This window comes from Paralichthys olivaceus, chromosome 7 (genome assembly GCF_024713975.1).
Source record: "Paralichthys olivaceus isolate ysfri-2021 chromosome 7, ASM2471397v2, whole genome shotgun sequence".
NCBI classification, from domain to species: Eukaryota; Metazoa; Chordata; class Actinopteri; order Pleuronectiformes; family Paralichthyidae; genus Paralichthys; species Paralichthys olivaceus.
In genome coordinates this window covers 2097501-2122826 of record NC_091099.1, presented here as the reverse complement: position 1 = coordinate 2122826, position 25326 = coordinate 2097501, and the positions used below count along the sequence as shown (strand labels likewise).

Sequence of the window (25326 nt, the reverse complement as noted above, 5' to 3'; positions counted from 1 at the left end):
CGCAGCGAGCAGAGGAGGACGGGTTGTGTGTCTGTGTGTGTTCTCTTAACGCGGCCTCACGTCGACTCGCAGCACTCCCTCTTCTACTCTGAAATATAACGGCTCCCCTGTTTGCGTTGTCTCACCTTAACTTTAGCCGCGATGCTGAGAGGGGAGTAGCCCGCCGCCTCGGTGAACTCCTTCTTCTCCTGCTGCGCCTGTGCTCCCACCAGATTGTCGAAGTTGGTGGTGAGGTGGCGTCTCAGCAGCGTTTTCTGAGGAGGGATGTTCAGTAACATGGCCAGCGTGTCTGAGTTGAAGCGAGGCTCCAGCATCTGTGAGCAGAGATGAGTTTAAACTGAGTTCTGTAGCATAAAGGTGATTATCAGGCTGTTGATGAAGATGGCCGACATGTCTCTGCCGCACTTATGGAGCTGTCGTGTCGTCCATCTTTATTCACACTCTATGGTCATGACAGCTACTCACTATGAGCCCTCCGTGCACGCCGCTGCCCCTCAGGTTCGGCGCGTACTCCGCCAGGTCCACGGATCTCAGCCACTCCATGACCCGGTGGTTGGACCACTGGACGACTTCACTGGGAGAGAACTGGTTCTGAGATGGACACAGGAACACTCATGGATGAGCAAAGACGCATTCTAACCCTAAAACCTACATGAGCACAAGTACACATTCTTACCTCAGTGCTGGGCCTGCGTTTGAGGCAGTTGGCGTTGAACTTGTTGACGTGGAGAACGTGAATCGCACACTTGATGCTGAGGTGATGGAGCTGACTCGTCACTTTAAGGAATAATAAGTCGTTCTGAAATCAAGGGAAGAAAATTGAGTGCAAACACAACAACGGAGAGAAAAAGTGAGCAACAAATCACCGTGTACGTGGATTCACTTTCCCCAGAACATCCTGGATTCTATAAAGTGTAAGATTTGACGAAACTGTGCAGCTGTTTCACCGTCACCTCTTTATAAACTCACCACGGTGAGGAACTGCAGCATCTGTCCGTCCACTCGTCCGTCATTGAACTGATCTTTGTACTGAGGGAGGCCGATGTCGTCGAGCCAACCTGGAACATTCGATATTTTGGTTTTTATGACGATTAAGTTCAGGATAATATTTTGCCAACGTGCTTGCGTGTTATTTAAGAGCTCACGTGTGACCCAGATGTAATCGAGCTCTGCGGACTTCTCCGGCTGCTTGCTGCTGAACGTCTTGGCGGCCAACAGCAGCTTCTTCCTGTGGAGCGGGTTCTTCATCGCCATCTCCTGCAGAGACACAGAGAAATTTCACCAAAGACAAGACATCTCTTTAGATTCACCTGAAAACAGAAGACTACATAATCAAAACGAGCACAGTGAGAGACGGAGCGGCACGTTGGACAGACAAGGTGACAGCGGTGAAGGCGAAACTAAAGAGGAGGTTGAGAAGCAGCGATGGGCGTAACTAAAGGCCAAAACAGACCGACACACGGCGACGCCGATCAGACAAGCAGAACCGAAACGTGACAGGACGGATGGATGAGTCATTTGTCAGGGATGTAAAAATGAGCCAGTTCCAGATGCATCCGTACTGAGAGGTGATAAACTGTACGTGTGTGTACCTTCTCCAGGTCTTGTGCGGTGGCCGACAGTAGAGTCTGACCGCCGGTGACCCAGTGGCGAGCAAAGATGGCGTACTGACCGAGTCCGATGTCCTCAAGCCAATCACACACCTGATCTGTGCTCCACTTGGAGAAAGGTAACTTCAGGTCTCTGGGGGGAAAAGAAAAATCGTTTAAAATGAGACGATACTTTTGTCCCCTTACCAGAGGAGTACACGTATGATAATATATGTTGACATGTAAGCGTGTAAGTGTACCGTGTGTTCCCTGATCGGGCCAGTCGAGGTCCAGCTGTGGCTCTGAAGCCTCCTCTCTTAAACTCTCCCAGATCCGGGTCGTGAACCTGGACAGGACTACCTGATTGGCTGCGGCGAATCCTGAGGACAACACACGAAAAGAGACAAAGAGACAAACACTTTGAGAATGACGAAGAAATCTGTGTGTGAAACCAAAAGACAAGCAGTTGAATACGCACTTCCCCCAGAGCTTCTTAATGCCTCTGTGACTCTTCCTGTTCTCTGGTGAGACCGGCGACTGTTGTCCAGAGTCCACTCCGGAGGACAGAGGGGACTGGTCTGAGAGGACGCACTCGTCCCGCTTCTCTGGACATCCTGACAGAGAGAAACACAGCAGGGAGGTTGATGATGTGAGAGCAAATCAGGTAAATTATTAAACGTGCAGGGGCCTTAATGGGTTTATGACCAATAATGTCCAAAACCTTCGTATGGAACTAATAGTACGTGGATCGCATACTTTACATACAGGGAAATACTACAGGATGCACAATGCAAATACTGCATGATGAAAAGTACAATAACACCTACAGAGAGAGAGAACTGGAAGACGGAACTATTGTCTCTGTGTGAACAATGACTGGTATCCAATGGACACTTTTGCTTGTACTTCACCACTTTATGGGAAGTAAACTGGGAATTCTCTCAAAGTCCGATGGATTTTATCATATACAGTAAATCAATCATGACATCTCAGCAACGTCTCGTTTGTGACTTCCTCAAAAATCATGTACAAATATACAATTCAAGCAATTTTAGCAACGTATACAATGAAACTCTGGATCCACTCAACCAGGAATCAAACAAGTCAACAGTGCGATGACAGAGCGACACACTGGGAGTCAGTACCCACCGACATCATAGAGGTCATGTTTCCCAGGAGATCCTGAGGCAGTTAGTGAAGCGAGAGGAAAGCAAGTAGACAGAAATCAGAAGCCAGCGTTAGTCACACCCACGTCATTTATAAGAATATGTGTCGTACACATGTAGGTAAAGTAGCAACACGCTAACCTACGAGTGACCAAAGAATTTCCATCCTGGAGTTGTTACACAAACATGTCCGAGGCAAAGGAAGTTTTAATTTAATCTGTTGCTGCCTCATGACAAACTGTTCAATGCTGACGTTTCGTTGTTTACTTAAAGCGCTCCCTCGACTCGCTCCTTCTCAGCGACATCCTGCTTCAGACCGCCGGCGAGAGGGCAAGCAGGGTGAGGCGGCGGGAGGAAAAAGTGGGGATGTCAGGTTGCATCCCTGTTTGTTTACTCTGGGATGTCAAAGCCAGTTGAACTGTGTGCATCCTTAAGTTGCTCTGCTCTCTCACAGCTCTCTGTTCACACTCCTGCTCTAAGCTCTCGCTCGGCGTTGGCGGATACATGGGTGGCTGCTCGGTGCTTATATGCCTGTTAGCTTTAAGAGTGAGTGTGTGTTCGTTTCGGTGAACGCTGACACGAGAGAGCTGAGCATTATCTCCAACACAGCTCTGCGAGTCATGGGAGCGAGTCCTAATAATCCTCGCTTTATAGTTCGCTGATCCCCGGTGAAAACAGTCGCTCACCTCTGATGTTTCACCGTGACGGGACAATCTTGTTTTGTTCAGGAGATAATGGATGTAAATTTTGTTGGTCCGAAGGTTTTTGCAGGTTTCAACTTTCTAAGACCAAATTGAAGAAGTAAGACAGAAGCGGAAACTTACGCTTCCCGATAATTAAAGATGAGAAAGCCCAGTAGAAACTTAAGGATGATTTATGCTCAACATTAGCTACATAAATGCTACACCTTCAGTCCGAGCAGCACCACAAGAAACCACGAGGGGGCAGTGCAGCCAATGGTTCAAGTGAAGTGACCATAGGAAACAAATTTGAACATTTTCAACAATGGCAGAACTTTTTGAGGGGAGACTTTGCATGTTGGAAAGTTGGAACCATTGAAACATTCAACTTAGCGCTGCCCTCTAGTGGATTTACTGCTTAACAACCTCGCCAGCGTAAAAGGACGATTAGAAGTACGAAGGCAGTGACGGTTACACGTATCTCTGAAGTAGACGTATCTCTTCTCGTACGTAAAAGCAGCATAAATGAGCCTTAACCCTCGAAATGCCAACAACATGCAACATGCAAACAATCCCTGGTCTGGTTTTATTACAAGGTGTTTATATCTGTATTGTTGAGAAAGAGCTACAGCTCATGACAATGGAATTAGCATTAATGAAGGTTGACGTAATTAAGACCCACTAAAACGTATCTAAGACCTAGTTTGTAATAATTTACCATTAATAAGTCTTTAAATTCAGGTTACAGCCTTGTGAAGGTGTATTTCCAGTGTTGACATTTGAATTTACATGTGAGCATACAGTACCTAAAGCCGGAGCACTGGCACTCCTGCAGCGGACTGTTGCCAGAACACAAACAAGAGAAAAGGAGGAAAACGAGGAAGAGGAGGAGGAAGGGGAGGAAGGGGAGGAAGAGGAGGCCACAGAGGAGGAAGCAGTTGGAGCAGAGTTCGTTGACAAAGTTTATTCAGGGTGAGTTCAGTCCATTAGTTATTATTAAAAGTCAAGGATCTGTTCTTCCAAAATCACAGAACCAGTTTCCCATTCAAGGGAATTCTAGATGTCTGTGTGGCGAGATACAGCCTGAAGCTCGTTAGCTTAGCATAAAGACTGGAAGTAAATGGAAACTACTAGCCTGGCTCTGTCTGTGTAAAATTTGCCGCTATTGAAATCTGGCACAAAACCATTGCTACAACCACGACTTACACGATATAACGTAATAATCAATGAGCTTTAGAGCTTTAGCTCTTCCAGTTGCAGATAGAGTAGGATTATTTTTTATGTTTGGACATTTCCACTTCTTCCAGTCTTTGAGCCGCTGTCTGTAGCTTCATATTTACTCTAAAGGCCTGAGAGCGATACTGACAATCTCATCCAACTTTAAACAAGCGACATTCTTCTCAAAAATTTAAGTCGTGCAAAATATAAACTCAAAACTGTCAGTCCCTTTCATTAGTATGAAGGACTATTAGAACATGAGTCAAACAAAATCATAGGAATAAGAAGAATTACGAAGAAATGTTGGGAATACAGTTGAAATTTAGTCAAAATGATCTAAATAAAACCAGAATATTGATAATGAAGTAGTTTTTCTCCTCATGTGTCCGACCTCTAATACTCTTTCATGCTTCAGAAAGTATTTTCAACACTTGAACCCTGAGAATGAATTTATCGTCACAGTGATGGTTAGTGCTGCTCAGACTCACTCAGTCTGTAGTCCTGCCCGTGGCTGTGCACAGACGAGAGCTGGACAGGAGATGAATATTCTCCGTCTCCGTTCAGCTCAGGTCTCCGCTCGCTCTTTTTACTCAGTTTCCCCGGCAGAGTCTGATACTTGCTCAGCTCCAGGTGAGGATTCTGCAAGAGAAAAGAAAAGAAACAATAAAGATATGAAAGTTTTCAAACGAGCTTCATGTGTTTGTTCCATTTGATCCGGTTAGTTTTGTTTTTACATCGTAATTTAAGGAGCGCACTAAAGAACTTTAGTTCATTTTTCTCCTGTTAAAAGTTGTATTTCGGTTGTTTTCCCCTCACTTTAACTTGAAGTGCAGAAGATGTCGCACACAAATCAAATTTGATTGATTGACTTTACTCCACACCAGCTCAAATGAGCGTCCTGGTCGTTCAAACATTACATCGTCGGAGGTGAAGACTGCAGCGGCCTCCTCTTCTTTTTCTTCTATTGTTTAATGGTGTCTGTACTTCCTGTGATCGGTCTAAAACAAACCGAACCATGGTTCAGTTTGATCCGGACCCAAAACGCCTCTTTGGTCTGGACCGTGATCTAAAAGATCCGATCAGATTTTTATGGTGAGTCTAGCACCGAGATTCAAATACCCTAACATCATGTACCATGAAAGTACGGGGCTGAAATTCAAATTCCACTGATTCCAGCTTTGAATTCTGCTTTTGATCAACAACGCAAAGCTCAGACATGTTTCAGAAATGCATCGTCATGTGTATTGTATTAGATCACATGTTCTCCACTCCTCTCCTCAGCTCCATCAGTTAATATCTTTCATAAGAGGACGTCGGGGGTCATGTTTGATTTGCTCCTTTGTTCCTGCGGAGTCTGATATCTGACCAGGCGTCAAAGTCACCGGGGCTCTGGAGGAGGAACAGGAGAAAGGACAGCGGAGAGAGAAACAGCTTGGGGGCAGCCATGACGCCAAACACTCCTGACAGGCTCTTCAGGTCGGCCCTGTGCGCCTGCGTGTAAATGATCATGTGTTTTATGAGCGTGCGGTAAAGTGCAGCGGTCACATACAGGAGGAGACGTGCGTGTCACACTGGGAACAGGAGGTCGGAGGATCACGGAGAGCGTCACGTTCCCTGTGCAACGCCGCAGAAGTGTCAGAGGTGGTTCTGGTGTCAGACATGTTCAACATTAACAAGCTCGTCTCAGTTTATAAAAAGGATCACAGGAACAAATGCGCTCCTTCTTACTCCGCCTCCTATGAAAAATATTTTACATCAACAATAATATGATTAAACTAGAATCCCCGTCCTCCACCAACCACTACATTATTTATCAGGTCATTGTGACCTTTGACCCAGGAAATCTTATAAATTCCTCCATGAGTGACAATTGGTCAAAATGTGAAGAAATTCCCAAAAGGCAGATTTAAGATAAATTATGTTAAAGAGGCCAAAACGTGTTTAAGAGGCCAGTGTGACCTTCGACCTTCAACATCTTGCATATCAGCTCATCCCTGAGTCTAAATGCGTCACAGGTCCGAACCCTGTTTCTGTGCGTGTGAAACGTCTGCTCTCGGTTTGTTTTGTGCAACAACCAGTAGAAAAGTCAGGTGACGTGACGGTGAATGAAAATGAGGGTGTGGGCGGGGCAGTTTAATTCGTCATCACTTCACCCGACATTCTAGCGTCGTTACAGAATTGTCGTGCGAACGAGAGGAGCTGGAGCGGGAGCGAAGGAAATCTGAGCACAAGCAGGGAAGTCTGAGTGCAAGCTCAAGGGTTGTGAGTGAAAGCGAAGGTGAAATCAATGAGTTCTGCTCTCAGAGGAAAATAAAACCCAGAGGAGGTTCGGTTGCGTGAGGTCGAGCAGCAGATCAGTACCTCTGCCCCTACATCTGATTCACTTTCAGCAGGTTGGATCTCTACAGCCTACAGTCAACACAGATACAAGAGGACACACACACACACACACAGATACACACATTCAGAGAGAGAGAGAGAGGGTTAGTCAGAACAATGACGTTAATTATAAAGAACAGGAGTTAGTGTTATATTAAACTGGTTAAAGAGCCGGTTCAATTAGAGAGTTAGTTGATGTTGACTGTTTTGTCAGCATCAGGAAAACAACACGAACAAACCGTTTGTAAGGATCCACTCTGCAGCTCCTCCAGGCTGCTGGACAACAACCTGCGCTGATGCCTGAGGAAACAGAGAAGACGTCACATGATATCATATTATCACCTCCACCGTGTTTCATTCACCCGTTTATCATTCTCTCATTGTTTCTGGGTCTTTTATAGTGATTTTCTCTTTCTACAAACTTAGTTTCTAACATTTCCCATCTTGTCTTTTATCCATGCTTTGTTCTTCTTTACATTAATTGTGAAGCACTATGTCTCAACTCCAGTTGTTTTTAATGCGCTATTATTAAATCTGACTTGACAACCGAACGTTGAACCATGAACCTTCGTGCGAGGATGAGAGACGGACCGAGAAAGATCTTGATCTGGACAACGAGGCGGATCCAGGAACTTTTTTATCACTTTGACATTGTGAAATCAAGAGTTTTCTGACATTTGATTGTGCTCGATTGAATTTGAAGGGATCTGTTGGAAGAGGTGTGCGCTCCACAAAGTGACTTTTCATCTGTGGACGTCCAGAACAAGTCACACAAACTCACCAGGAACCATTGAAGAAGCTTGTATCTGCAGTCGACACCAACGACGTGTCCACTGAATTAGTGATGCTACAAAAAAAACAAAAAGCAAACATTTAGATGATTGTGTGTGTGTCGGTGTCCTCTTATTATAAATCAATTAATTTTTAAAAGTTAAGATTAGGTTGAGATGTGTGTACGTACCTGAAGTCCAGTTCTCTCTGGTACGGAGATGACAATAACATCAGCGGGGAAGATCCTCTCGATGACATCTTTGCAAAGTCCAAACACAATTCAGTTTGATTTCAGTGATTCAAGCTGAATATCATTTGTGGAGAAATGTTTCAGGCGACGAATATAATAAAAGTACGACACAGTTTGTGACGTTACCTCCGACCGAAGGATGTCAGAGTGAGTTTTGTGTGTGATGGCTCTGAGTTTCAAACTGCTCAGCTCCTCCTCGCTGCTCCCTGGTTGGTAAGAAAACACACAGATCAATAATATTACAGCGAATAGAAAGAAGAGAAGGAAGAGGAGTCGTGTGCCGTGTTCAAAAAACTCGTATTTTCAAGACGTACCCTGAGCGAGAGCGATGACCTCCCTCATCTTTCTGTATTGGCTGAGGAGAATCGTCAACTCCTCTATCCGACGATCCTGTTCGTCACACAAACGTTGAAGCCTTAAATAAACGGGGGCCGTTCGTACGAATTCAGGTGTGAAAAAAATGATTTAATTTACCTTTTCATCATTTGACGCCAACAGAGACTCCATCCCCACCTTCAACCTCTGGTATTCCTGGTCTGACGAACAAAAGCAAAGGATTCAAGGGTTATTTTGGAGTCTCAGTGACCTCACACCCAGTTAACGTGGGCGTCTGATTGGTGCCTGATGTGGCGCCGGTAACGGACGTGACAGCTTCGCTAATATGAATAAACAAGCACAACAAACAGACACTGACAGCGCGACTGATACAGAACCAACACCTGAGACCAACACTGCAGCACGGAGCAGGTGCTGTGTGGAGCAACGGTGAAACAACTCACTACATTTACATTTTTAGATGAAGCTGACGTACACGATGAACACACAGAAACACAATGGAACGGAAATTTAGAGAATAAAATCAAAATATTACAAGAATAAAGTCGTAATTTTTCAGAAAAAGAGAGAATCCTCTTATTTTGCCTGATGTGACCAATGAGACAGTTTCCTGTGTTGTTTCATTCAAACTCCATCATGACACAGAGCCTCATTTCAAATGTCTATCCTTTAAATATTATGATTTTTATTCTTACAAATGTGTTCTTGTAATATTCAGAATTTCTTCTAGTAATATTACAAATGTATTTGAGTGAAACTGAATTTATTCAAGTAATATAACAACTTTACTGTCATAATATCACAAATGTATTCTTGAAGTCTCAGATTTGTGGGGGCACAGAAACGTGTACTTATATGGTCACCAACAAACACACAAACATACAAACACACAAACACACAAACACACAAACATACAAACACACAAACATACAAACACACAAACATACAAACACACAAACATACAAACAATAACAACAAACACACCTGAGGTGAATCTTGATTGACAAACAGAAACATGTTTTAAAGGGGAACGCCACCAATCTTACTCTCAAAAATCTGTTGACTGGATATTGTTTAACTTTTAAATTGTAGAACACATGAAAGAATCTTTATCTTTTGATTCATAAATAATCTTCTGTGGCTTCGGAGGAACTTTGTCTGATGATGATATCGAACGTATCATCAGAAATCATGACGCCCCTTTAAATGATCCGGTTTGTTGCAGTTGAGGCGAAAACAAACCAACACGGATCAACTCTAACATGTGATAGACATGTTAACATGTGTGATAGACTTGTTAACATGCGTGATAGACTTGTTAACATGTGTGATAGACTTGTTAACATGTGTGATAGACTTGTTAACATGTGTGATAGACTTGTTAACATGTGTGATAGACATGTTAACATGTTGGATGAGTTACACTCATGTACACAGAGGGTTTTACGTGTTTATAAAGTGACCACTGAGAATCAGCTGACCGTGGATAAGCAGGTATTATGGTAAAGTTCAGTATTTTCTTTGGCCACAGTATAAACAGGATAGAACCCCTGAAGGTTTATGATGTATAATGATGTTTTCTACATGACGGACACAAACTGACTCGGCTCCGGTCCAGTTTCAAACCAAACGCTCTCCCAGCAGACGCCTGAGTACGACGACGTGAAGCTTTAACGCAGTCAAACGCTCGCGGTCAGGTGGCTGCGCGGTCGGAGCGGTTTGGTTGGAAATCAGACTCGTTCACAACAGCACAGCCTTACATTTGTTAATCAGCTGCTTGATATACACCTCCTCTAAAGCAGAGGGCAGCAGAGAGGCGAGGAGTCAAGAGAGAGGGGGACATGTTGATTAGATGCTACAGTTTTCAGAGTCGACACACGTGCACGTTGCTGGCTCATATTCTCACTGACAGATGTGCACTGTGCCACGATTGGCCGGGATCTCGGTTGAGCGTACCTCTCTCTGCGTTGTCGTTGGCCGAGCCGTCTCTGGCGAGCAGCTGGGTCTGCAGGCACTCGATCTCTGCGTCTCTGGAGGCAACGAGCTGCTGCAGATCGGAGATTTCAGCCTGTGGAGGGAAACCGAGTCGGAGTTGTAAGTTCAAGGCAACTGGGCATTTTTATCAGGTTTGTCCGAAGACGGAGAAACATCACGTTGAAACCCCGAACGGTCACGTGGAATGAGATATGAATTGCTGTCTCAAGCCGTTTTCGGACCTGAACTCCAGAGAATGTCCGCACAATTGGTTTTGGACATTCTCCGAGAGATTCTCCGCTCAATCGCGATAAAGCAGAAATCTCCAGAGCTTTCAAATGAGGGTTGGTGCAGCAGGCGGGATGTATCAATGCCCCCAGGACGTAACTCCTGGAGGTCGAACGACACTGAGAGGCTGTTGTTTTTCAAACGTATTAAAAATACTGTTTTCAAATTATTCAAAATTGAATTGAAAATTGTTGTTTAACTTGAAATAATAAATAATATGTCATCTCCACACGACCCCTCAGATAATGACAGATCAATGATTTATCATTTTACAGGCACCAACTCTGAAGAGCCAATGAAATGTGAGGTTTCTATGAAAGGAAACGGCTTATTGGTCCGACGTACTTCTCAAAGAGTTCCTATAACATTTACAACAACTGAACGTACACATCACGGAGAATCACATTATTCATGCAAACTGTCAGAAAACATGTCAAGACGGAAGAGAGATGAGCCAGAAGCAGAAGGACAAAGTTTCTTCTGCTTCTGCAAACACAAAAATACAAAAAAGAGGATCAGGAGGAGGAAGAGCGGAGAAAAGCAGAACACTGGAGGGCGGAGAGGTGGAAAAGCAGACGGACGGAGTGATGCAGCGTATCAGGGAAAGGACTCAATCAGAGGAGGGAGGCGGCGGCGAGCAAGAAGAGGAGGAGGAGAAGGAGGAAGAGGATGCACCTGTGCGCTGCGCCAGCGCTCCTCCCACTGCTGCTTCTCCAGCTGCGTGTGCTCGACAGTCAGCTTGAGGCTGGACAGCTGGGTAATGAGCGACTGGTAACACACATGGAGAGAGTAAGAGATAGAGAGCTAGAGAGAGAGAGAGAGAGAGAGGAAGAGGGTAATGGCGGGGTTGATTTAGAGATGAGGAGAAAGAAAGGAAGAGAGGGAGCAAGCGGCAGAAAGAGAGAGAGAGAGAGAGAGGTTAATAGAGAAGAAGAGAGGAGGAAGGAAGCAGTGTGAGCACAGAGGAAGCAACTTTCACCTCCTTCCAGTTAACAACGATCAGTACATCAGGAGGGAGGTGCTCCTTGATCACAGCTCATTAACAACTAAACTATTCTGCTTTCTTCAGGGTCTCCTGATCAAATCGATCTTAAGGACGTCAATCGTCTCAGTTCAGGGGCTTCGTCCTTCGGAGGCTGCATTTGAAGACCGACTGCTGATTCTGAAGCCTCCTTCAAATGCGTTTTTCCATCTCCGAGAAATAAAGGCGCCAACGGACGGATCCTTCCTGTCCCGACCTATCCCAGGATTCATTGCGCTTCAGTGACGAACCGTGTTGTAAAGAGGTTATGACGCTTCGACTCAGCTGAACTTAGCTAACGCTACTAATGTTAAAACTTCCACTTCAGCTCTGGCGGCTGGAGCTGGTGACGGCGATCACGTAAACAAAAGAAGGAGAACGGGCCTGACTTCTTTGTTTGGTCCATGTCCCATCCACTAACGTGGAGGAGGCAGGGTTTCATGAACTATACTTGATTTGGCTTTACTTTAATGAGCTGTCAGGTTCATTCATCTTTCTTTACTCGGTGGTTTCAGGCAACACTTTGTCCCGGCTCAGTTTAACCTGATTAGTAGATGAGATTGTTCAGGACGAGCTGATGATGCTCACGAGCTCGTTGACGGGTTTTCACCTTTGTTGCTCGTAGCTTCTTCTCGTATCGACTCTTCTCTCCTTCCAGCTCGTCCACTCTGCTTTTCAGCTGCTTCACTTCTTGTAACAGATCCTGTAGAAAATACAAAAACAAAACACCACAACTTTAATTTCTCCCGTTTCGAATCTGCACATGGACATGCCAACAATTTACACGCTGGGGGGGGGGGGGGGGGGGATTCGGACGTCAGGTTCACATTCAGTGCGGTTACAAAGGTCTCCAGGGCTGAACAGTCCAGGGGTTAATAAAGGAAACATGATCCTCCTGAAACAGACACCACAGCGTGCAGTTATCAAACGGCCGGGGGGGAAGGATGAACCCAGAGCAGGACTGAAAGCATCCAGGCTGCACATCAGGCGGTCCGAGGAAACCCTGCACAGCGTCTCATTATACAAACCGTTACATGACCCCTCCACCTGGTCAGTGTAGGAGGACTGTGTTAGTAGAGGGAGGAACCACTGTCATGCAAGAGAACTACGTCAAATCACTCGATCTGATCCAGAACCCAAGATTCATAAAGACAAAATCCAGACCGGGGCTGAAACTTGTTTTTTTTCCCAAATGCTTCAAACACGTGAGGAGTCAAAGATTCTGCGTCCACCAGAAAAAAATTTACTTTACTTCCTAAACTACCTGAAGATTTTGTGTTTTAATTTACTTCACTTTACTTTAGGATATTTGACAACTCCTCAAACGTATATATGGAAGTATTTGGAAAAACAATCGACAGTCTCCATTTCTGCAAGAGCCAGAGCACAGCGTGACTCCAGCGTCCTGCGACACACACAGACACTTCACGAGAGGTTGTTAGTTTGATTCTGTGGAAATATCCAAATACCGGGTGGTGTGTGGACGGGTTAAGAAAAGGGGAGAGGACAAGATGAGAAGAAATGATGGGGGAGGAGGGGAAGATGAGTTCATCCATCAAGTCTCCCTACGTGTACAGTCTGTCCTCCATTGTGCATCCAGGCGTCAGAGCCGGGGAGGCTAAGGTCAGAGCCGGCTAACCCAGGCTGAGGGCCATGGCCCTGGGCTTGGCTGCCTCTGGGCTCCCCCTGCTGGGCCTCCCGCTCCTCCAGGGCCCTGGGCTCCCCCTGCTGGGCCTCCCGCTCCTCCAGGGCCCGTTTCTCCTGGATGCGAGTGCTGATCTCTGCCTGAAACCTGCACATCTGCTCCTGGAGCTCACTGATGAGATTTACCACACACTGGGAACGATGGAGGAGGTGAGATGATGATGATGATGATGATGATGATGATGATGATGATGAGGAGGAGGAAAGCAGGAATGAGTGAGAGGAGAGGAAGAGGAGAGACAGACATTAACTTATTTGTTCATCTTCATCAGTACTTGGGGAAGTCCTGTTTCCATAACTCGATGACTGTTTGCTGAAAAAGCTCAAACACAAAGAAACTAAAACCTCTGAACTACATCAAACACAAACATGAATTGCAGAATAAATCAAATGAAATAATTGGTTTGCAAAATCCGAGCCCTGAAAAGAAGTTCTTGATTAATGGGAGAAAAAGTTTTCATTAAATTAAAATGCTTAAATAGCAAATACAGATGCAGCCATCTTGAAGACATCGGAGTCTGTGCAGTAAACTTTATTCGATTGCGAGGAGAACAAAGTGCTTTTGACTTCTGTGGAGCCGTCATCGTGTCTGTCTTCATAGCTGCTATAGTTTTATCACCCCCAGACTCAAATGATGATTTTTTTAAATCCCTAAGTTTGTCCAAATGCAAAACGCTCTCTCACTGACGGGGTCCTTCCCTCAGCGGAGCAGCACAGGGTCTCAACCCTCCATGTAATAGCTCCACCCCGAGCACCAGGCTAATTATAACATGCTTGATCTCCGGCCAAGTCTGGTCCCGGCTGAAACAGAGAGTTAAAACCAAAAGAGGGAGACAGGAAGAGAGGATCAGACAGATGTGCTGCAGAAACAACGGGAGACGCTCAGGAAAACAACACATTAAACTCCACGAGCTCTCGGCCTGAAAGAAACTCACAACTCTGAGGTTCGTGGAACTGAGAACGCAGCGTCGTCAGATTCAAAAGCTTGTTCCTGAAAAGTTGCTGTTTCAGTAATTACATCGTTAAACACAGAGCACTGGTGCAGCGTGTTTCTACTTCAACAGTCTTTGCAATTCATAAAGCACAGACTGAATAAAAAGATGGACGACAGCTGGCCCTTACTGAGGCCTCCTCCATGTTAACGAAGAGGACTCGGGCCAAATACAAAATACACGTCAAATAATCTTTCTGTCATTGGAGGTAGCTCTTATCACACTGATGAATATTCAAATGTTCTCTGCCCCAGTTAGTTTGGTTTGAATTACTATGATGTTATAACTATGACATCCCGGCTCTCCAGTCGTAGCTCGTTTCAGTCCACATACACCTTTTGTCCACATGAGGTCACTGTGACCTTTGACCCTAGCACACTGTACTAATCAGTCCATCTCTGAGTCCAAGTGAATGTCCATCTTCATTTACACTCCATGGTCCTGCCGAAGGACACGGGTGGAGTCAGCGAGGGATCGAGCAGCCCACCATGTGATTAGCGGTTCCGCTCTACCTCCTGAGCCGCAGCTGCCCAGGATTCAAAGTGTTCATCGGACAGCAGAGAGTTTATTTTGTTCCTGCGGCTCCCTGAGGTAAAAGTGTTTGGCCAACAGGAATGCTCAGAGTGGATGTCTGTCATTCCTCCTGCCAGACCAGCTGTCTCACACACACACACACACACAAACAGACACACACACACACACACACACACACAAACAGACACACACGCATGAACACACACACACACGCAAACTGCAGACGTGAGTCAGTCTCCATCGTAACCGAAGCCAAACACCCCCGTTGTGCGTTGGATGTGTTGGATTTGTGCACCACACTTCATATCTCATTGCTCCACTCACCGAGCATCAACATGTCGGAGTCGAAACAGCTCCGTCTGACGTGGACACTTACTGAGCGGGACCGGGGCCCTCGGCTCAGAGGAGCAGCCTCGTGATCCCTGAACCACCCCGAACATCAGACTGGAGGAAACGGATGAGTGCAGCTCTTTCTGCTGAAGTGCCCTTGTGCCTGACATGTGACTGTGACTACTCTTAATGCTTAACGCCAGTCTGTGAACCGATGGAACAGGACGTCGGTCCAATGCTTTGGTTCAGACGGATAGAAACTGACTTTCACGATCCTATCGAGTCCTTTAGCTCCACCCTGAGGTTCACTTCAGTTTTTATGAAATGCTCAACAATCGTCAGATGGGCTGCAACGAAACTCACACTCATGACACTCGTGCCCCCTCGGGGATGAAACGTAAAGATTTTATTGTTCCTTCAACTTTTATTGCGTTAAACTTGGTTTTAAGAAAAATGTGGAATTGCAAACCAGCGAACACACAAAATAATCTGGAACCCAAAAGTAGAACCGCCACCAGCAGCGAGGCCCAACAATCACTTCCTTTCATTCGAGCGCTTGGTCTCTCAGTTTGAGAGCATCTGCTCACGCTCTGCGTCCCGCAGGGTTTCAAAGTGTGAAGTTTGTCTTGCATGTTCATTTTACGCCTTGCAGGATGGAAAACAATATTTCCACAGTGCATTTTGTCACTTTTCATCTTTCAATCTGTCCATCACTGTCTCTCATCCTCTCTTTTCCTCTCCTCCCTCCATACCTCTCTCTCTCTCTCTCCTGTCAAGCCCTCTCCTCGCTGTCTCTCTCTATCCGTCCCACTGACGCTCATCTCACTCCATCCATGTGCATGTGCAGAACAAAAATGCTGTATCATATTTGTTCATTGAAAGAACAGCCCCGGGTGCCTTGTGTCAGAAGAATACACACACACACACACACACACACACACACACACACACACACACACACACACACACACTTGCGGTGCCGGTGGGAGCAGCTGGGTGTCACAATGAACTTAGTCCCCACAAAGAAACCGGAGACGACAAGCGAAGACAGCTCGACTGCACTTTTCTGGTGCCTCCGCTCTTATTCGTGTCTGTAACGCACTATTAAAAGTTACATTTAGTTTTACAGTGCACGTGTGATAACACAACACATGGGAGGAAGCAATTGTTCTTATGAAGGAGAAGAAGAAATCATGTGTTGCTGTTTAAAGCAGAGGAAGAAAAAAGAATAGGATCGGTGATGTCATGATGATGCAGTGATCGAGTTCAAACGACGACATCTGAATTTGGACTTTCACCAAATCCTGTCTGAGGTTGAACTCTTTAAATGACGTTTCAAAATGTTGACTTGGTGTCAGACTGTCTGTGCGTCTGTCCGCAGGCTGCAGTTGAAACTGTTTGGAAAGACGGTTTGAAGCGTTCTGGCTCGTTTCCGAGCCTCCACACAGAAACTTGTATCTCCTCCAGACGTATTTCATTAACTGCTCTGCCAGAGAGGTTAGACGGGGGCAGACATGTCTGAGTGTCGATGTTATTGTATGATTTCAGTTTGGGCTAAAATACAACTACGATAACTTGGAATTGGTTTTGTCAACAATAGTTTCTGGAGAAACCTGGCAGTGCTTCTGAATTTCACTGAATGTGTACAGAGTTCAAGCTGCTGGCAAAGGATGGTGAAGCTATCGGTGCTTCAGTGAGGTGGGTGGAGAGTGTTTCAATAACTGTGAACAAAGATGGACGACCCGTCTCGACTATATACTATATATATACACACATCATGTTTGTTAGGATTGTCCATTATGAGCTTTCCTGTTAGTTTCACTATTAAAGTTTTATTCCAGTTCAAATGTAAAGAGGTAAAGGGGCCGTGACGCAATTCAAAGGCGACAAAACGAAAGGTCCTGAAACTGTGAAGAAAACTGGGGATTTCTCCAGATTTCAAACGTTGTTGGAAACATTTCGGATGATGTGAGAACACAAGTCAACAACATATATGAGATATTTGTTTTTAGACGTTTTAATGAAGAACTGCAACACGGAACTCTGTGTGTAAATACAGGCATCATCCAAATGATCGATCCCTGGAGGAAAGAAGACGCAGCCGCAGCTCTGAGCCTGAGGCAGCACGAGCTCAGTGAAACACACACACACACACACACACACACACACACACACACTTCCCATACCTCGGCTTTGTTCTGCTTTGTGTCCACAGCATCTTGTGGTTGTGTGTCGGTGTGAGTCTCCTCCATGCCGACTAGCTTCAGTTTGAGACAGGACACCTCGTCCATCAGATCCAGCTTCTGAGTCTCCAGAGACGTCCTGCTTATCAGCTCCTGGAGAACACACACACACACACACACACACACACACACACACACACACAGATACACACACAGAGATCAGCTCAGTATAAAGTTCTTCCCACACTGAGCGAGCAGACCAGGCCGGGGGCCCAGACCCCTCGGAGCTAAATATACACACTCACACACTAAGGACTCTATTAATATATCTCTTTGGCCTGGGAGAGAGAAAAAGAAAAATCTGAAAGCGCAGTCAACTCAACATTTCAATTTGTCAACTCCCAGTGTGACTCTTTCTTTCGTTTCCTCATTTAAACAACGTGTAATCCCACTTCTTCTTCTTCTTCTTCTTCTTTCCTGAACTTCAAACCTTAAAAGCCTGATTGTCGTTCAGAACCTCAAACTTCCAACTCCGTCGTCCTCTGTGAGATGAAACGTTTCAGATGAAGTTGGAAAAGAGAGAGAAACATTAACTCAGAGTGTTTATTTCTGTTTTGACTTCAGCCAACGACGATGCCACAGGTGAACGATCTGAAACATGTCAGTGAAAGTGTTCAAGGACGAGTCAGCCTCATGGTGACGAACGTGTTGTGCTCTAGACGTACAGGTGTGAACCACAAACTGAAAATAAACATGGACGACGTCCACGAGAGAAAGAAGCATCACGATTGAACAGCTGAAAGTGACTCTTGATTGGTCAGGGGCGTGTGTTGGGGCGGGACCACGACGTTGTGGATCCACTCAATCGCCAACATAAGATGGCGGCGATTGAGGAAGTGGAGACGTGGCGGCCATCTTTATTTACAGGTTGGACGACAGAGGCTGCTCACGCCTGGTTCCTCTGCTTCAGGGAACGGAAGATTCATTTTAACGAAAAACTGAAATCGCTGTGTGATGAAAAACCGGGCAAACGTCATGACTGACGGCTTCATTTTTCAGGAGGAAGTGGAGACGCTTCCTCCGTCTCACAGTCTGTGGTGTGAAAGCAATCGAATGGAATAACGACGTGGTGCGAGACGCATGTGGCCACGTTCTTTTAGCTGCACGTGCACTAATGTGCACTACAGACGAGAAAAGTGCTAAACAGATAATTTTACCACGGTCCAACCACGGAGGAACCGTCGCACCTAATGGACAGATCCTATGATCAGCACAGTGTCAACACCACCGCCACAGACGGACAGATATAACCCCACAATAACTGGACACACACACACACACACACACACACACACACACACACACACACACACACACAGGGGAAATCTGCTTAGCTATGGCAGCTGAGTGTCAGTTCGGAGCAGCCAGTGTCACTTGCACCGAGCTAAGCCGAAGTCTTTAGAGGTAATTTATCAGAATGGTGTGGTCGCGTCCCGCGGCTCAGCTGTCTGACATTTGCTTTGCCTCAATTACGAGGAGCAGCACGTGACGGACGATCTGCTCGGCAGCACTTATAGATTTCTGTGAAGAGATTACTCTCGTCTCCTGGACGGGGGTCAGACGTGATGCTTGGATTTGGACAGCAGCCAGAGAATGTGATTTCAAGATTAAATTAATAAATAAATGAAAATAAAATGTGCATTTCCATAAATGAATTACACGCTGACACAGATCAACATTGTCCTTGTTGCTATTTTCAAAAAGTACATAATATTCAGAAGACTTTTCTAAGGAGACAAAATCAGTGACTTGGCTCATTTTGCCCCAAATAATTACAAACCTCACACACTTCATTTTATTCTCAGTGTCTCCAGATTCTAATTATTTCACTGTGAAGTCCAATTCATCAAGTTACAGCAGTGTTCGGTTTTCACCTCTGAGCTGTTAACAAAACATTTCTCACATGAACGTGTCAGGAAACAGTGACAGCGTCAACATCCATCTGTGTGTGTGTGTGTGTGTGTGTGTGTGTGTGTTGTGAAGGATATTAAGGCACAGCAGCAAATGTAGTCACTGTATGACTGCATGTGTGGGTGGATCTCCTTTAGTATGATGACACAGTGTGTGTGTGCATGTGTGTGTGTGTGTGTGTGTGTGTGTGTGTGTGTGTGTGTGTGTGTGTGTGCACGCTGACTCAGGACTATTTCTTATTAGATTAGTTGTGGTTCCCACAGCAAGTAGCAGCAGCAGCAGCCCTGCGGCACTGACACATAATGTTACATGGCTGGATGGACTCTCTGTGTGTCTTTATCAGACACACACACACACACACACACACACACACACACACACACACACACACACACACACACGCCCACACACATTAAAGACAGAGACTCAAAAAGAGGATTTTCTGCAGCAGAAGGAAATCTGTTGCTTTTTTAAAAAGACCTGAAGTCTCATAGCTCACAAGTAAAATGTCAGAGTCCAAGTGAGAAAAAGTGCGGGGGGGGGGAGACGGACGTGAAACTGGAAGAATAGAAATATCTCAGGACACACACACACACACACACACAGCAGTGACGACAGCTGCAGATCAGTGAAGTCAAACCCAATAAAACCTCCACACTTGAAGTCGCTGGTCATGAAGCGTCGTAAAGATCAGGAGAAGCAGCAGGTGGAGATTAACTCACAGTTTCAAACGTTGAAAACAACTGTGGTGCAAATACAACTGTGCTTTTGTTCTGTCTGGAGCAAAGGACTCCGTCGACAAGTGACGTTCTTTCAATTAGAGCCGACAGAGAACAAGAAACGAAAATATTTTCCTCTATTTCTGCTGTTTTCAAGACTGAGTTAATGAGTGAATTATAAAAACCGGTTGGATAAAACCGAGGCTGTGGCCTTTTCCTCCTCGTTGTTGACAGCGAGCGGGACAAAGGTGCCGTTGAGGCGTCCAAACAGGAGGCGGATTCTCTGACACACACACAGTTGTGTTGTTGTTGTGCGCAGCCTGGCAGAGCTCATGGGTTCGTGTCACCGCTGATGTCAAGAAAAAACAACTGGAACGACCTGAACACGTTTTGGTCTCGACAGACCGTGCAGCCCCCCCCCCCGACCCCCGAAATAACAATGGCCCCCAAAGACCCCCATCTGAGAAAAGGGTTTTAAACACTAAAGAGGTAAAGAAGTGAACAACAGCCTGTTCTTCATCTGCGAAGGTCACCTCCTCCTGCAGGAGAGAACTTCGTCTAATCTCGTGAGGAGAAACACTCGATAACGTTGAGCTCCTGTTTGTTCTTGATGTTTGTGCTGAAACCAGTGAGTCATTATAAAGTCAGGATGAAATGTTCTGCATGAAATACTGAGCCGCTCCTTTATGTATTCATTCACAACCCCAGCTAACGATCAACCGCTGCTCTACTGTGTGTGTGTGTGTGTGTGTGTGTGTGTGTGTGTGTGTGTGTGTTACCTGTTGCAGCATCTCCTCAGTGGAGGCCAGTTTCTGCCGGTGTTCCTCCAGAGAACTTTCTAGGTCTCGGATTTTCTCGCCCTGTGCCTCCACCTGGTCGGTCAGAACGCTCACCTGATGGGTGACACAGTCACATGCTCTGTCAGGACATCGACACGCTCGATGCTAAATAAGAGAACAGAATTACACCTGAAGCCAAGATCACACTAATTATTGGAAATACAGTATAGACACTCAAAACTCACAATCCTGGATCCACCCTCTGATCCAGATCTGCACCAACACACACACACACACACACACACACACATACACACACACACACACACACACACACACACACACACACACTCATCCTGAAATACCTCAACTCCAAAACAACAAACATTTACTCAACAGTCTGCCACTAAAGAATGTGCCAACACATTTACTATAATCTACCTGACAACACATCCACACACACACACACACACACACACACACACACACACACACACACACACACACACACACACACACACACACTCCCATTCTCATTAACTATGCGAAATGTCTCTGACAGCATCCGATCGTCTGTCACTTCAGCTTCAGAATAAATTGTTCCCCTGCAGCCGGCTCCTCTCTCACAGCCTCTGTGGCAACAACAGAAAACAAAGAAATCTCCTGCAACGTTTCTGACTCGACGTGTTCCTTAAAATCTAGATCCCAAAGAAAAACAAGGGGACAGAGTGAAGACGCAGGTGAACGAGTCCCATTAAAGATGAAACACAAAAGCTTGTAATGACAGATAATCATAAAATATGATTTCGTGGACTTGAAGATTGTTGTGAATCAAATATAATCAAATACAATACAGAGATTTTCTGGCTGTGGATTTAATATCAGCTGCGGGCGGATCAATGATTGTTTGTAGTTCACCCGCTCGGTCTCATCTTCCATCACTGGAATGTGTCGCACAATTAATCGCATAACAATTGTGATTTCATTTATCACTCATGTCCCGGTGATAATGTTGCGTTACCCACGTGACGCAGAGAACCTGGAAACAGGCTGTGGTGCTCTGAGCGAGAGAAAAGAGAAGTGGAGGAAAGTTGAGGACAAATTCAGGATCAAGGATTTCTGTATAAACTTTTCTGAGGCTGTAGCGGCACAGAACTTTTAAAAAGATAAGAAAGTTCAAAGTCCTTCAAAGGACTGAACGTGAGTAAAAATACAACCTTACCTTGTGTGAACACCCGCTGCTGCTGAGCCACACAAATAAAATGGAGGTGTAAGTTCTGTACGAGGCCACAGGGAAGTTATTACAAAACACTAAGAGTTTATATACACACACACCCACTCTCTCACACACACACACACACACACACACACACACACACACACACACACACACACACACACACACACACACACTGAGGAAAGACAACACCTCCCATAAATAAGAAGCAGGTGAAGAGAAAAAGAACCACGAGGGGGGGAAATCATCCACAGCCAATTAAGTCTTCTGCCAGGAACAATGAGCCCCGGTCGACCCCGGATATGGACCAATCAGCACTGACGTCAGATGAAGAATGTGTAACTAGTAGGTGTGTGTGTGTGTGTGTGTGTGTGTGTGTGTGTGTGTGTGTGTGTGTGTGTGAGAGAGACAGAAATGGACTTTACGACACCTTTAAGCACCAGAGTCCTCCAGGGAGCTGTTGCACTTTAACTCAACATTAATAAACAGATCCTCACACACACACACACACACGGTGGAGGAGGAGTCACTGAAAGATGATTTAAGTCGGAGGAATGTACAGACGGAGAACGCAGCCGCCATGAACCAGTTATTAACGTGATGTAAGAGCAGAGCTGAGCCTGTTGACACCGAGTGGAGCTGGACATGCATCATCTGCTGCAGCGGCACCGATGCTGAGAGACGCTGTGAAAGTCGTCAGTAAACACGCGTGTGCTCTGAAGGTGTCTGGGCTTGTTCTGTTGTGAAGTCACATAAAAGTCCTGTGATTATAGATAAGAAGCGGAGCTGTTTTTCCAGTGCGGCAAATCCGAGGCTCATTGACTCACAGCAGGGATTCAGATCATCACGTCAAAAATACTGTTTTTCTCTTTGATTTCGTTTTAGGAGACGGAGGAGAAAACATGCAGGGAAATGATTATTGGGGTATTTTCTTAACTCTTCTGTTGATGATCTCAGAGACCAACATGTTGGTGACAAACAAAGACGTAATAATTGATTACTTTAGAAATGTAGTGGAACTATCTGTCATTAACTGTGAAATGAGCCTGAACAGTCTCAGGACATCTGCTCATCTACTGTACAAGCCGTCAAAACGAGTCTCTCTCCATCGGCTGCTGTGTCTGCGTCTCTGTCCAGGCCTCAAGTGTTTGTGTCCAGCTTAATGTCCCTCGGGTGCAAACAGGTCAAACACACACACACTCTGTTACCTGCAGCACCAGAGACTCCTTGTCCCCCTCTAGGCGGAGCAGTCGGTCCTGGTAGGTTTCATTGTTGGCTGGAGAACACGAGTTCACCTGGACACAACAACACAGAAGCAGAAACAAACCACAGATCGTTAGCGGAGGCTGGAAATCACGTCACGTGTTAAAAGTAAAAATCTGGATTTAAATGTGGTGTCATATTCTAATGAGACCAATTGGACCAAAAGAAGAGAATTAATAATTTAATCAAGATGCACATTTCTGTTAACAATGTGATTTAATAATAAATAAGTATGTTTTCTCTGAGGAACATGTTGTGAACCTGGATTAATCGAGATGTTTAAGATACAGAGCTTTAGACTCATGTCATTATTTCATCATGTATCATTACTGTGAATAACCGAAACTCCATTTAAATAATTATATGACTGAAGCAGCAGTGATTAAGTTTCATCCTGTTATGTTTGCGACAAGACACTTTCTATTTTACATTGGTCGTATTTGTTATTTACAGATATTTTAAAGATATTCTTCAAGTTGTTTTCTGTTGGTAAGTAAATAAAAATCCAGAATAAATCACGTTAAATCTTAAAAAATGTCATATTGGTGAGCAGGACTTTGAATCTCCTCAGGCCTGACGGAGGAAGCCGTGTAGATTCTTTCCTGAGAGTTAGCGACAGGTTTGTCAGGTGATGAATCAGACGCAGTACAGACGATGACGTGAACACAGCAGCAGGAAAGAGATTAAAATATCGAAGCAGCGTCTGTGGGTTTGTTTTTTTTTTTAGAGCTGCATCGATGCTCTTCCTGTTTGGTGGACGGGTCGGAGCTGCCTCCTGCACCAGAGGCTGACAGAGCGGCTGCTGTTCACATTCAGATTTTTCACGAGCACATGATGCAGATGCACATTATTAAAACCATCTGACTCATCTGACTCCCATTTATCCAGAAATAACCCAGCGCTGGCAGTGAGTTATCATCATGCTCCAGAGGCTTGTGTTCTGATTTTCAATCCATAGACTCATCTAGAACAACTCCTCTATATATCTGTATGTCGTGAAACCAAGCAGGAGTAAATAGAAATCTGATTTGTTTCTGCAGACTGTGTGAAAGAGCTTTTTCTTTTTGGTCAGGAAGTCAAGAAATCAAGCAGAACTCATTTAAATGGTGTCGTCAGAGGGGTTTTCCATATCTTTGTAAAAGTCCGATTGTCCTGTCGTTGAGTGTTTGTTCACAGGGAAAATCTCCTGCTGTGTTCTTACATGAGCTGATTCAGACATTCTGTTTACGAGGACGCTCTCGGGAGAAACTCCGGAGAAAGTCTGGTGCAACTGACTCGGAAAGCATCTTAGTGTTTGGGCAGTTTCTCTAGTTACCTCTGAAGAGGAGCTTATGTTTTCACTGGTGTTTGTTTGTTAGTTGGTTGCAGGATTACACAAAAACTACCGAACCGAACAGATTGGAAGTTGGAATCTCGGACTCCGAGCGTCTCTCAGACATAAACAATAGATCAGTCAACTCTGTCTACCGTAAACTTCCTGCCTCACAGTCGTCGTCCTCTTCTGCAGGTTTAACGTCTTTCAGCTCATTGTTTTGGTTTTTAAAACCTGCGTCTTGATAATGAGAATCGACCGAACTCAGACACAAGACCCTGGAATCATCAAGTAATCCTTCAAGCTCCGTCTGCAGCTGAGGTCAGCGAGTTCAGAGGATCCCACAGTGACCATAAGGACACATTAAACCTGGGAACTTAGTGTAAACGAAACCGACAGAAAGGGAAACAGAGGGAGGGAGCGAGGGATGAACAGAGAGTAAAAAGATGCCTTCACTGACACCGTGTTTGGATGAAGTGTCAGAAGCAGCAGAATGGAAAGAGTTAAAAAGTCTTTATTTAACTCCGAACACAAACAAGGTCACAGCGGAACCTGTGGCTCGTCCCTCCTGTGGCAGGAACTATTTGATCTGGTGAGTTTCTACTTTGGGGAAACACACGTTTAAAATGT

At 45.2% G+C, this 25326-nt stretch overlaps 1 protein-coding gene across 8 annotated transcripts in view; it reads right to left on the bottom strand.

The window, feature by feature from the left end:
* The window catches only part of ppfibp2b (PPFIA binding protein 2b), a 53865-nt gene that overhangs the window by 3964 nt on the left and 24575 nt on the right, over positions 1-25326 (bottom strand). For 2 of the 8 annotated variants that reach the window (XM_069527905.1, XM_069527906.1), the window contains exons 4-29: positions 23330-23416; positions 20885-20998; positions 17419-17568; positions 13242-13508; positions 12283-12375; positions 11327-11455; positions 10346-10457; positions 10150-10182; positions 8528-8589; positions 8368-8443; positions 8180-8259; positions 7994-8061; positions 7814-7879; positions 7272-7332; positions 7015-7062; positions 5142-5292; positions 4242-4274; positions 2739-2771; positions 2068-2203; positions 1850-1969; positions 1593-1743; positions 1146-1257; positions 970-1058; positions 677-799; positions 466-591; positions 126-314 (exon numbers count right to left, since the gene is read on the bottom strand). In XM_069527905.1, the coding sequence (XP_069384006.1) occupies positions 126-314; positions 466-591; positions 677-799; positions 970-1058; positions 1146-1257; positions 1593-1743; positions 1850-1969; positions 2068-2203; positions 2739-2771; positions 4242-4274; positions 5142-5292; positions 7015-7062; positions 7272-7332; positions 7814-7879; positions 7994-8061; positions 8180-8259; positions 8368-8443; positions 8528-8589; positions 10150-10182; positions 10346-10457; positions 11327-11455; positions 12283-12375; positions 13242-13508; positions 17419-17568; positions 20885-20998; positions 23330-23416 (2709 nt within the window). The remainder of the gene's footprint in view (positions 1-125; positions 315-465; positions 592-676; positions 800-969; positions 1059-1145; positions 1258-1592; positions 1744-1849; positions 1970-2067; positions 2204-2738; positions 2772-4241; positions 4275-5141; positions 5293-7014; positions 7063-7271; positions 7333-7813; positions 7880-7993; positions 8062-8179; positions 8260-8367; positions 8444-8527; positions 8590-10149; positions 10183-10345; positions 10458-11326; positions 11456-12282; positions 12376-13241; positions 13509-17418; positions 17569-20884; positions 20999-23329; positions 23417-25326) is intronic. The other 6 variants (XM_069527910.1, XM_069527912.1, XM_069527907.1 and 3 more) reach the window with 5 other exon arrangements.